Genomic DNA, 13,138 nt, shown 5'->3' with positions numbered 1-13,138 from the left:
GACTTTCCCATAATATGACTAAGGAAAACAGGGTGGTGCTACAATGTGAGCCAATTATTTGTTTTTGTATAAAAAAATTTCTAGAGAGAAGGAGGTTAGGGAGAGAAACACTATGGTTCTTAAAATGACCTGATGTTACTGCATGATGTCCAGTAATTGGTTTTTTTATCATTAATAGCTTTTGCACATGGGTAAGTAGGACTGCTTGTCTTGAAGCTTTTTTTGTTTTCTCAAAATATTCAAATTATTAATCATTAGGACTTAACTAAGATTATAAAAATCACTGGCAGAAAGTTGCTTTTTTTTAGGGAATAAATAATTTTTAAATTAAAAATTATAGATTAATCATTGATAATACCCTGATGGGATATCAACTTCAATCAGTTCTCTTTTTTCTTGAAATTTGACACTCCTTGAAGAATGGAAATGCTTTTGAGAAACCTATCTTTTTCTTAAATTTCAGATTTAAATTTCAGAACAGCAGGTTTTAAAAGATTTGAAGTATGAATTATGATTTTGTTTGCCAAAACTAAGATGTTTCTTAATTTACTCAAAGTAGTAGCTCTTTTGTATTATGTATCAAAACAGTTTTACGGTAGAAATGTGAGGATTGGCTGCACATGATTGGAAAAACAAAGAGGAGTGGGAAAGGAAAAAGGCAGGATAACTTTTAAATGAGACAAGCTGAAACATTCAGACACATCAAAATATTATTGGAAACAGATTTTTGGACCAATTTCATTTTGCAACCACACATATGCTTTTCCATCATTTTAGGAGAGTGGGTGGAAAATAAGCGTATTAGTCTTAAATGCAAAGAATAGGACTATGTCTTTATCACATATTTTGTACTCATCTGTGTCCTCCACAGTGAGGGGTTTTTTTAGGGTTTTTTTGCTTGTTGGGTGTGGGTGAGGTGTTTGGAGTTTTTTGTTGTTTGTTTGTTAGGGTTTTTTTTGTGATTTTGGTTGAGGTTTTTTGTTTGTTTGCTTGTTTTTTAAAACAGTGTGGCAGTTAGGTAGACTTAAAAAACTTGGGGAAGATTATTTTGTATTAATTGTCTGCTTAAAAATATACCACTTACATAAAATCTCATGTATGTCTACTATGGGAAACCATGCAAGTCTGTTGTATGGATTTGTTATTTATGGGAAAAATCCTGCTTACCATTGCTTTTAATAATTGAAGCAGTTCTCCTACTATTTTTAGTTCCACTTAAGAAGTCAACGCTAAAAATACTGGAACTAACAAAAGTGGTTTAATAGTGAGGCATATCTTGGCACCTGTTATTTCTTTTAATTTAAGTTAGCTGTGATATTTAGTCAAATATTTCACTTGGGAATGCTTTGTTTTTCAGGATGGGAAGAAGAAGTTTGACAAGGAAAGTGAGAAATATTATTCCATCTTAGAGAAGCACTTAAATTTGTCAGCCAAGAAGAAAGAATCTCATTTGCAAGATGTAAGAACTGAATACACTCTTACCTAATTTCACATTTGCATAGAAATCATGATAACAAGCTGGTTCTCTTCAAGACATGCTGTATTTTATTTAACGTGAAATTGTGATGGTTTCTGGTCACGCTTGTGACTATAAATTCTTGACTGGGATGAAAACGACCCAAATAGGAGTTAAATATTTGAACAAAGCAATATTCTATGTTTGCAACTTTATGTATTTCAAGTACAGCTAATGTTTATTGGTTGCAAGAATAGAATTATATTAGTACAATAAAAGTGTGAGTTTTATAAGCTATATGTGGAATACTGGAAAGCCAATTAATTTCTTCTCGGTTTGCTAGTTAATCTATTAACTGATAAAATTGCTCTTCTATTTCACATAAATTCTAATCCAGAAGACTGAACTGAGATCACTTTAATAATTCTCTTTTCTGCTTCTTTTTTTTCTTCTTTTCATCTTATTCTGAAATTGAGGCTCCTGAAATTTCCCTGAAATTGTATCTATAACTTCAGCTTTGAAGAGTCTGTATGGCTGATTCTTTCCTGTTTAAAAAAAAAACAAAAACAAAACACGAAGACTTCTGGTTTAACAGAAAGATTCCAGGGCTTTTTAGTATGCTGATAGAAATTAATATAACTTGTCTCTGAAGCAAATTACAATAAACCCAGCAATATTATATCAATGACACTTTGGGAATTGTGCCAAAAGTAGTTAAAAATCACTTTGATAAGATTACTGTTGTCATGGTGAATCTTAAATCATGGGGGTTAGTTTGCAGATGGAATTTTCAGCAAAGGTGTGACCATTACTCAATCATATGTTGTAGGATTTTTTTTCATGTTTACCAATAATATTATAATTCAAATAAAATAAGGCTTAGAAATTAAAAATTTCTAATAATGTCTATATGGCTGAATTTCTGTTGCTGTCTATATAATAATCAGTCTAGATAAGAAGCTAGTTATGTAGGATTGGTTTATTGTTCCACTTGTATGTTAGAGCTTTCACTTTTCCCAAATATCTTAGGTATTGATAAAGAACCGGTTCTTGATGAAGAACCAGTTAGAGGCTAAACCCTAGCTTAAAAAAAGAGAAATTCTTACCAAACTGGGGAAAGTAAGCTTAAACACTAATTTGTTCTAGAATAGAAGCTAAATAAAATAAATAAAATATTTTCCTCTTGAGACATGAGAATAATTACAGTCTAAAAGCAGCGACTGAAGTGCAAAGTACCAACTGTGAATCTAGTAAACTATGGTACAATAATAGTGGATTTGGCTCACAAGTATAAACTAATGGAAAACCAGAATAATTTTTTCCAGTGTGTCCTTAAGTGGCATATCCGGATTTAAAATCTTGTAGCTGAAGCTGAGGTTTCTGATTTCTAGATGCCTCCCTTGTAAAGAATAAAGAGCATAACTTGGCATTTCTGTCTTTAGCCGTTTTCTGCCACTGTAGATGTGCTGAATCAGCAGCATAGACCCACTGTAAGAGAAGGTACAATAGCAAATCAGTACCAAAATTGTCAACCTTGGAAGCTTTTGGCCTCTGTCTATATTGGAAGTAAAAGTAGGCCAAGCCCTATTCCTGACCTGAAATTGCTTTGCATCCCGAGCGGTTTGGATGAGCCCCATTTCTAGCCCAGATGTCCAGGATGGAGTTTGTTGGAGCAGCCCACAGCAGAGCAGGGTACGAGCAAAGAACCAAGCAGTGCTGGCAGCTGGGGCTTTGGTGCCCAGGGCAGGAGATGGGAAGTCCATGCCTCAAGCCAACATCATGTATTCAGGGAGGTGGAAATACCATTTTTTGACTGCTACATGGGAAAAATACTGTTTCCTTGAATTGATGAGGTTTCTTAATACCTCATCACATTATGTGGGTTAAAGAGTACTGGGGTGAGCAAAGATCTTGTACTCTGTTGGGTTCTTCTACATATCTCACTTGAGTCCAGTTGAGATCACTTAATTAGGTATCTGAAGTTTGATGGTTGAAACATATTCTGTAGAGAGTAGTTTGCATATATTCACCTAACTGAAATATGTTGGATATTTTAAGAGCCTGCAAGACTGCTGGTGCAGTTTACACAGGTGACTGGCTTTTTTCCTTTAGCATCAAAAAGCAGCTTCACAGTAGCATCTTTTCACTGCCTACAGAAGCCTACAATGGAGGAGAAAATGGGCATAATTGAGTGATGTGAGAAATCTAATGAACTTCTGATTTTATTTTTCTGAAATCTGTTCCAGAATCAGTCCCCAAGCTTATGTGAAGCTCTGGTATATATATTGAGGTGATAGCCTACATCAATGAAAATATTACTCACTATAACTATACATCATACAGGTAGAGACTCAAAATCATATCCATCAGATCTCCTTATTTTTTACATGCAGTTTGAACTCACAGAAAAGCATTAAACTTTCACCTTTGGAAATTTTAAGATCACTTTCGAAGCAGTTCTTACAAATCTGAATCCTTTGGTGTTAACACAAATTCATAAGCTTCTACAGAATATATGTTTGGGGAAATCTGATTTAGTCCCTTTCCCTGGTGGTGATTATGGCCCTAAACCATATTTGAGATGGCACTTGGTTGTTGTAAGTATCATTACAACTGCAACCTGCTTAAATGCTGTTCAGAGTAGGGATGGATTTAATTAGGCGTTTAAATACTTTTTCTGAGGCAAAGCCTAAAAGAGACAATTTCTAAAACTATGTTTCATTATTTATGTACAATTAAATGAGAGAACTGAGATCTGTTTCAAGTGCTTATTGATGGCATTTGTGTGAGCAAGGCGTTGCTGGATCGCATCCCACAGTGGTTGCAACTGCTTCTGTTCAGTTATGTAGCACTGTCTTTGTGATAATTATTGTGAAATAAAGCTATTAACAGACTACCAGGGAAAACACTAGCCAAACACACTATATGAATGGCAAATGGCAGAGTTAATTTTAAGGTAGAGCAGTTCATTATTGGAATTTTGAGTGCTTGATTTCAGCTTCATATTATTAGTTTACTGATTTTTTTTTTAATAGACATAGGAAGGAGATGCTGGTACCGAATGATTTGAAACATATCCTTGAGGCCCATGTGTTGAAGCAGAGTTAGAACACTGGGCTAGGAAGGTGAATCAATATTGTTAAAATCCTGTACAGCCAAATCACAAGAGTAGCTTGTCCTTGAGTAGAGAAGCAATCTTAATTATATATGGTGCTATTGATGGCCAAATCCTGCCTGAAGGAAAACACTGACTTTTTGCTTTTTTACTGTTAAAAGTACTAAATCTCTTTTATGATGTGTTTGCTGGTTGATAGTTTGTTGTCAAGGGAAGACAACATCACGCTTTCCCACTTTCCCTGCATTTGTTACTTTTAATGCCAGAATTAAACTAGAGAACATGCAGAAGTATCCTTCTGTATTTCAACTGACGTACATCAAAAACAGGTGATCTTATTCGTGTTGTTAATCTGCTGTAGTATTTTGACCAAAGAGCAAAGTCTAACTAATACAGCCCAAAAGGGATTTGCATGAGAAAATGATTTGTTATGAGGAAGAATTAATTAGAATGGAATCTTCATGTCTTCTTTAAACATCATCTATGCGCTACACTGCTTGTCTGTTAGTTCCCTCTCCTGTGGCTTGTTCAAATTGAAGATAAAAGCCTATGACTCTTTATCAGCTGATAAGAGTTAATTCTTTAGCTGTTTAGGCAGAAGACACTGTTCTGATACTGGATCTCCATGTTGGGTGGTATTAGTCAGGCATTTCTGACAAGTATTGCCTTGCAGTGCTGTCACTTGAAAATTAAAACTTGAAATATATTTGATTTATGAGGTTAGAGATTTAAATATGTTTACATTCCAAGAACGTGTGACTCATACTATAAAAAAATAAGTTGCAAGATGTCATTGTTAAAGACAGCCTATTTAAGAAAGAAAATATGTTTTTGTGAAGGTATTTGAACCTGAGAAGTAGATACAATTTCAGTGCATATGATACCTAAATATTTCAATAGAAGTAATTATCTTTGTCCTTGATTCCTACAGTGCTCATTTCTATTTCCTTTTCTAAATTTACATATTCCAAGTACCTGCTGCCACCTTTCTTTCTTTCCAGGCTCTCCTAAAAACTAGAATATTAAAGAGCAAAAAGAAAGAAGAAGCCAAAAAAGAGGAGTAAAAGGCATAGGCTGAAATGTGTAATGTTAGCTTTTTAAACTTGCATTTAGCTTTTTTGAGTAGGTATTCTAATTTTCAGACAGAAAACTGAACTCTATGAAACTTTTAAAATAATCTTATGGAAGATCTGTTTCTTAATGACATAACCCGTTTTTAAAGCAATAACAAGACCAAACTAATGTTGTTCATATTTAATCTTGTCTTTTAGGCAGATACACAGATTGACAGAGAACATCAGAACTTTTATGAAGCCTCATTAGAATATGTTTTTAAAATACAAGAAGTACAAGAGAAAAAGAAATTTGAATTTGTAGAACCTGTAAGTTTTATGTTTTATTTTCTTTAGAATGCATGTGTATAAAGCTGAAAATTGAATTTAAAATACCAATTTTTTTGCTCCCTTTTTAAGTTTTGAATGCAGGTTCTTTGTATACAGACAGACATTAAGATCTTGGCTTGGGCACTTTCCATGTTTATTGAAGGATTATGTAAGAGTTTAGTATCTACTGTGAAGTGAAATGTCTGATGACTTGAAGTGTGTGTAACATTTTAATGGGACATCATGTAATGTTGTGTCTGTGCAACACATAATCGATGTTTTCTAATACCATGATTTAATGGCTTAAATTTTGAGCCAGTTTTTAATTTAAATATTCTGGGTAGGCAGTATACACAGACATTGTTCTGAGTTACACATGAAGTAAAGTGAAAAATCATTTTTTCTGTGGATAGGTAAGTTCATCTTATTGTTGGCAGAGTCATTTGCCTTTAGTTTACTTTGCCCATAAAGGAATGCATGTGTTGACGTGCCATTAAAAAGATAAAGTTGTGTTTCAGTGTCCATATTTAAGTCTGGGATTTCCTTCTGGACTGTGTTTCCGTCCCCCACTCCTAACTCCCTATTGTGTCAGTCAGGTCCAAAAGCAGCTTCATGACATGCTAGCATAATTCTGTGGCCTGGTAGCAGTGTTACTACTGTTCATGTCATACAGACAGGGCTGGCTTGCCAGTTGCCTGATGTAGTTTGTACCTCTAGCCCCTGACAGAAAACTTCCAGTGCCATGTGTCCCTTCCCATTAAGCACACTAGGCACACTGAGCACAGCAGAGTCCTGGTTGTCAGAGAGGAGCATAACAAGTGTAACTTTTCTCCACACCATCTCCCAGCTTCCTTGTAACTACTCTTCACTGCATGCAAGCAGCACTCTTCACTGTGAAATGGGTTGAATTACATCTCTAACACCCTGTGTCACCAAGGAGAGCTTCTCAGATGCCTTCTTTCCATGAGATGAGAGTATTGTATACTGAATGTTTGACATTGATGCAAACTAATGAACCTGGATTCAGCAAGCAGTACTTTCAGAAATCCTATCTTTATAGCATACAGCTGCCAAATCTTAGAGACTAAAACTTTGCTCGGATTCCTAAATAAGGACATTTTTCTACCTGTCACAGATTAATCCAGAGTGTGTGTCTCTGTCTCCTTCTGCAAAACTCTCACATCCTGGAAAAATCTAGCAATCTTGACCTAGCTCTGACCCTAGTGTAGAAGACTTTATGCTCCTTTAATGTAATAGAAACTTTCTGTATTGAAAAGACCTTGTACATTGGAAAATATTGTGCAACTGCACAATAGTTAAAATAGGTAAAATTTACTTTTAAATGTATCTATTTCCATACTGTCTCAGATCAGTAGGCATTCCAGCCCAGTATGGCATACTTAATTGTCCAGGGGAAGGTACAGAAAATACTCTGGTGACTGGGTAATGATAGGCCTTGCAGGTAATGTCTTCTGACTTTGTGTGTGAATTTATTTACAATCAATCTGGATATAGACTGAGCTTACATTAAAATATCAGTTATAAAATTTTGAATCCTCAAAACTGAATTCTTTTTTGTAGTCTCTTGCATACAACGTGCTGAATTAAGAACATTTTCTAAAACCCATAAGGCATGTGCCTTATGTGAAAAAGTAAATTAAAATACAGATCAGCAATACCATGGTTATAGAAAAAAACAAACAAAACAAATCAAAAACACCCAAAGACTTCAAAATAGGCTTTCTAAAATTCATGCTTATGTAAGAAATGTTGGAAATATGAGCATGTGCTCCTAGATGAAAGGTCTAGATAAGGAGAAAGCCTAACACTTTAAAATCAGGTATCAAAAGAATTGTCATATTATTAATTTTCCTCTGTGTGCTCTATGAATGTGCATATGGCAGATGATGCCTGGTGGTGTGTCCATATGGACATTCCTCCTCAGGAGCTCTGATGGTCGTGAGACATTCTCGTGTACGTGCTGCCTGTGCCTCTGAGTTATCAGCACGGTGTCACGTCCTCAAATAATTCTCAGTCTGACATCTTGCTAACAGACTCGCTGAAGGAAAGTTTAACAAAATAAATCTGTTAGTGCAATGAAGGAGGAAATTGTGATGCCCATGCAAAAGAAGGATAAGTTTGGGATGTGGGAGTAGAACTTGAAAATCAAATGATCTGGTAAACATCCTTTCAAGACCTTTAGTTTTTCTATGCCAAAGGATGAAGACAGTCTGAGAACCAGAGTGGGAGAAGTAACCTAGCAAAAATTGCCAGGTGGGTTACAGCTAGGACAGTGGGAGTCCGTAAAAGCAGAGTGTGTTATCTCCTGGAGGAGACTCAGGAAAGATTTTAAGGTACAAATGCTACTGACTCATACAGTGAATAGAAGATTATAATATTTAGAGTAGATTTTTGCAGCTGCTTCTCAGGCCCTGGATTTCTCTTTGTTCTCTGCATCTTGATCTAAGTGGTTGTTAATGTGTACGAGTGTGAGTAACTGGCATATTCCTATTTGCAATCCTCCTAAATCTTGATTTTTCCAAGAAAAAAAAACCTCAGGTTTTCATACAGATAATGAATTTAAACTTTTTCTGAAGGACAAATTAGTGTTCAAATTTACAGCTGGATAAACAATAAAGCAAATTAAGTGACAATAATCTGTCTTGCTAGCTTTTCTCTTGTGATCCCTAGGAAGCTAGTCCAAGCCAGCAGTGCTTTCTGAGGATGTTATGCTTGTAAAACAATTCAAACACCTTCCTAAAGTTCTGCTTTGTCCTTTGGTGATGCCAGGACTTCCTTGTCCTGTAGAAATCAGGGCACAAAGTTCATAAGCAGTAACCTATCTGAAATGTGAGGGGTGGTCAGTTAAATGTTTATTTAAAGAGAAGAAAAAAAGAACAGCCAACTGGAAAAAACTGCCTGTAATTGCATGCATTTCTATGAGACTTCATAGTGGACATTAAATTTAAGTTTCCCTTTCTTGCATTTTCTACATTATTAACTACGTTCACTTTAATCTGAAGAATAAGTGCTATCTTCTTATAAATAAAATGAAAACAGGGAGACAGGGACTTCTGGCTGATGTGCTGCAGGCCAAAGGTTAAATTCCTCCCCTATCCGAAACCTAAGTACAATCTTCTTCCTGTGAGAATGAAACGACCAGGCAGTCTTGAGGTCAGCAGCTCTACATAAAAATAAATAGAGTCTCAAGAAGTAGTTGGATTTTGTTTCGGGTTCTCTGTTGAAATCCTTGTGGCACTGCTGTGATGAGTAGCTTTGTGTTATGGAGTTCAGACCTCAGTCTTTACTGATGTGAATGATTAGGCACTCAGAATGAGATAACCATAAAACACTTATTAAAATAAAAAATTGTTGATATGAAAGCATCAGACATTGTTTGTGATGTTTGATGAAATAACCTACCTCTTAATGTGTGAATACCACCTCAAAATACATTCTGGAAATTTTCTTAGAAAAGAAAAGGGGCTGATTTTCTATTCTTGTTTTTAATATTTTTTGCTCTATTTAATATTAATATCTTTAAAGTTATGAGCCTGCCTTTAGCAGCAGTGCTTCTTCAAATGCCAGCAAAAAGAAAATCCCGCTATAAGTATGAGCCTAGGGCAAAAGACCATGGCCTTTAAATCTCTTCCATACAATGCTATGGCTGTACCTGTTCTAATGGAAGTGATTTTGAAGATGCCCTAGCAGCACAGGCCCATTGGGCACAGGGCATATTCTGCATTCCTGTTTTTCCATTGCTAGTGACATGTACATTGAAGTGAATGCCATCCTCAGTGTCACATATCAGCACACAGCTTAAAAATGCTGATCTAGGACTTGCATAATACTTTTATTCCTGTTTTTCTGAGTTCTCAAAGAGTGTTTAACCAGGAAAGCCTCAAGGCCAGATCCTCTGCAATGCACAACTGCCAGAATACCTGTGAACTACTTTAACTAAAATTAATTCAGATTTTTGTCCGACTTTTGGGTTGGTTTTTTTGGGTTGGGTTTTTGGGGTTTTTTTGGTTGGTTTTTTTTTTTTTTTTGCTACTGTTGTATTTTTGCTTTCAGATAAATTCAGCTTTGCTGCCATCTTGTGTTAAATATTTTCCTTGGTATTTCTCAGTGTACTCTGCAAAAGTGTTTCATGTGATGTAAAATGTTTTCCTTCAAGTATTAAAGCTGAAATTTATACAATTTATTCTCCTGAAATGTTCTTTAAACTGAGCTCTAAAAGTCAGGCATAAGCTGACGTACTGAAACTTTGTTCCACAAAGTTTCTTTTTTGTAATTTTGGTGTGCATTAGTGTGGTGATTTGGCTACAGTTTTGCCAAGTGTGACTCCTGCACTAGGGGTGGGTTTAGCAGCAGGCTCCTGCTCGCAGGCTGTGTTAATTCTCACATTCTTTTGACTGGACCAAGTCAAAGTAAGCACAGGAGTAGTTGCCCTGTGACATCTGAAGGAATTGTAGCTGGGGGCACTGATGAGTAACTGAGTCTAGAGTGTAAGAACAGGCTTCACATAACTGGAGCCAAAGCAGAGCTTTAGTTATAATTTGCATATTTTGTACTTTATTCATAAAAAGGAAGATTAATTTTCTTTCTTTTCCTATAAGTAGTTATTTCCAGAATTACAGAATTAGAATTATAGTCAAGAATTACAGAAAATTATAGAGCTCTTTCTGTCTGTTTGCACAATTGGAGGTTTTTAATATAAACTATTGTACTTGGACCTTCCTCAGAAACACTTGAATAATCAGTTTAATAATAATAATTTCAGGGTCCAGTCCTTAGCTGAGATAATAATTTCGGCTGGACAGATGAATCATGTTAAGGTGAGATTGATTTACACAAGATATGGAGCCCTCTTCTTGAGATTGCATTGCCTTCATTGTTTGATGGTGGAATATGGTTCAGGAATTCACACCCAGCATAGAGGCCCACACAAAAACTTGCTTTTTGTGTCCAAAGATCATCTCAGTTCTTCAGGCTCCATGACTGGCTTACTGGGCAGCTGTGGGCTTGCACCATCTCTGCCTGAGGCCAGGCTTTCCTCTGCTCCTGCAATAGCAGTAAAAACCAAGGGCAGAGTCCTTCTCCCAGCCATACCTTATATTTGTGTCTGAACTGATGGTCTGTTCACCTCCAACTGCTTTAACTTACTAATGCAGCAAAAGAGCAGGCAGGTAAATGGGCTCTCAGTAGTCTCCTAGAGAGTAATGGGAGAGAGGAGGCAGAACAATTTTGCTACAATTCTTCAAGTAGGGCTGAGAGTAAATTTAAAGAAAATATATGCACAGTAAAAACTACATCTTTACACTATTCCACTTAGAGTAATCTATGGTACTGGTAGCACAAAGCAAACACTTTAAATATGAACGATGGCATTTCTGTTGCCTGAGTCTAGACTACTTCAGTAGTCAATGAAGAGAGATATATGTTTCAATTGGATCATTCATTCCATCCTGAGAGAGAAGTCTGAAAAAGGGAAAAGAATTATGCTCTGGAATACCTGTGGTTCTCTACTGAGTCAGACAGCCTGGAGAGCCAGTTAGTTAGCCCAGATGATAATGGTGTAATATACTAATGCAAATATTTTTTATTGTTAAAAATTTCTGTTATTGTAAATCCAAATTAATTTCTCTCTTTTTTTTTTCTGTTTTCTTTAACTTTTTTTGGTAAGCTAAATTATATAGACCAAGAAAGCAGTCTATGATAAGAAATTAAATGCTTGTAATTTAACAGCAGGTAGGGTGACTTATAGCAATGTCAAAACTCTTAAAATTTAAAGCAGAATCAGTTATAGAAGGCTTTTAAAACTAAGAGATGGCAGGAATGCATTAATTCAAGAGCTGAAATCTAGTGGCCCCTTTTACTACTTGAGCATTGTTTCAAAGCAAACTTTAAAAGAATTCTTCAGCTGGGTACATGCAGACTGTGGTGGTTCTGTTGGAGTTAATCACAGACATACCAGATAGAGTTTGCATTTTTTTCAGAGCAGGAAGAAATAATCTGGGTTTCTTGTGTTGTGCTAACCTATCCAAAACATATTTTCTAGAGTCTCATTTGTGGAAAATAGGTTGTAGACCAAGCAATTACTGTGAAGAAAGTGAAAGAATATTTTGAAGTAAAAACACTTGAATTTTGACATTTTAAACTTGGAAAATGCACACCAGCAAAGACTCCAGCTGAAATACTGGACAAAATTACTAAGATAGTGAATTAAATTATTATGGAAATTAAAACTTCATGACACAAAAGCAGGTGTAGCATTTCCTTTTTCTTAAGATCTCATCATGGATTTCTTCTCAGCAAAACTTTGCTTTTGCATGTAAAAGCACACAGTGTTCCCGGAGTTAAAAATGTATAATGCTTCTCAATTTTACCTTTTCAGCTCTTGGCCTTTCTTCAAGGATTATTTACATTTTACCATGAAGGATATGAACTGGCTCAGGAGTTTGCACCATACAAGCAGCAACTGCAGTTCAATTTGCAAAATGTAAGGATGATTTGTATTTACATAATTTAACTTTTTAATTTGCTAACTTCGGTTTAGGATATTAAAGTAGATTTATAGCACTTTATTGAAATTCTAAATCTTGCAATGTTTTAGTAAGCTGAAATCAAATTCATATACAGATAGGTAAAATTGTTTTTATAAGGCTAATGTAATTAAGATTCCTGACAACAACTTTGGATAGTAAATTTGTGATTTCCAAATCAAAACTTTGGGAGCAAGAACAAGAAAAACAGGACCACAGCCAAGTTTTTATTAGAAAACATAGCGGTCCAGATAGGTTTAAACTTGTATAAAGCTTTCTTGAGAATGAGGCCTGTCTTCTGGACTAATTGGAGATACCAAAAATGCTCCAGCTGATATAGAATTGTACAGTTTGTCCTGCTGTCTGCTAACTTCCCGCTAACTTCTCTATACCATTGCAGAATAGGTGAGACCCTCCTCCATGGTGAGCAGCTCTCATGAGCATTAATTTTCACCAGAAGAGAGAATCTCTTTTTTGTGTAGAAAGTTGCACTCAACTGAGCAGATGAATCTTTTTCTGTAAATTGGTCTGGATTTGGTAGTCAGAGCCATACAGGATCCCATTTTGGGCACAAACTGCCCAAAAAATTTTATAGCTATCAGAGATAACTAAAATGTGTTTAATCAACATACTTTTCCAC

At 35.6% G+C, this 13,138-nt stretch overlaps 1 protein-coding gene across 1 annotated transcript in view; it reads left to right on the top strand.

Annotated features, from left to right (window-relative positions):
• ARHGAP42 (Rho GTPase activating protein 42) overlaps nucleotides 1-13,138 on the top strand; it is a 144,303-nt gene that overhangs the window by 93,334 nt on the left and 37,831 nt on the right. The window contains exons 5-7 of the mRNA XM_071434214.1: nucleotides 1,358-1,459; nucleotides 5,843-5,953; nucleotides 12,351-12,455. Of these exons, the coding sequence (XP_071290315.1) occupies nucleotides 1,358-1,459; nucleotides 5,843-5,953; nucleotides 12,351-12,455 (318 nt within the window). The remainder of the gene's footprint in view (nucleotides 1-1,357; nucleotides 1,460-5,842; nucleotides 5,954-12,350; nucleotides 12,456-13,138) is intronic.

The sequence above is a fragment of the Agelaius tricolor genome, unplaced genomic scaffold (assembly GCF_023055355.1).
Source record: "Agelaius tricolor isolate 1412-34295 unplaced genomic scaffold, bAgeTri1.0.p SCAF_9, whole genome shotgun sequence".
NCBI classification, from domain to species: Eukaryota; Metazoa; Chordata; class Aves; order Passeriformes; family Icteridae; genus Agelaius; species Agelaius tricolor.
Note: the sequence above shows the minus strand (reverse complement) of the source record. Positions and strands in the feature narration are given on the sequence as shown.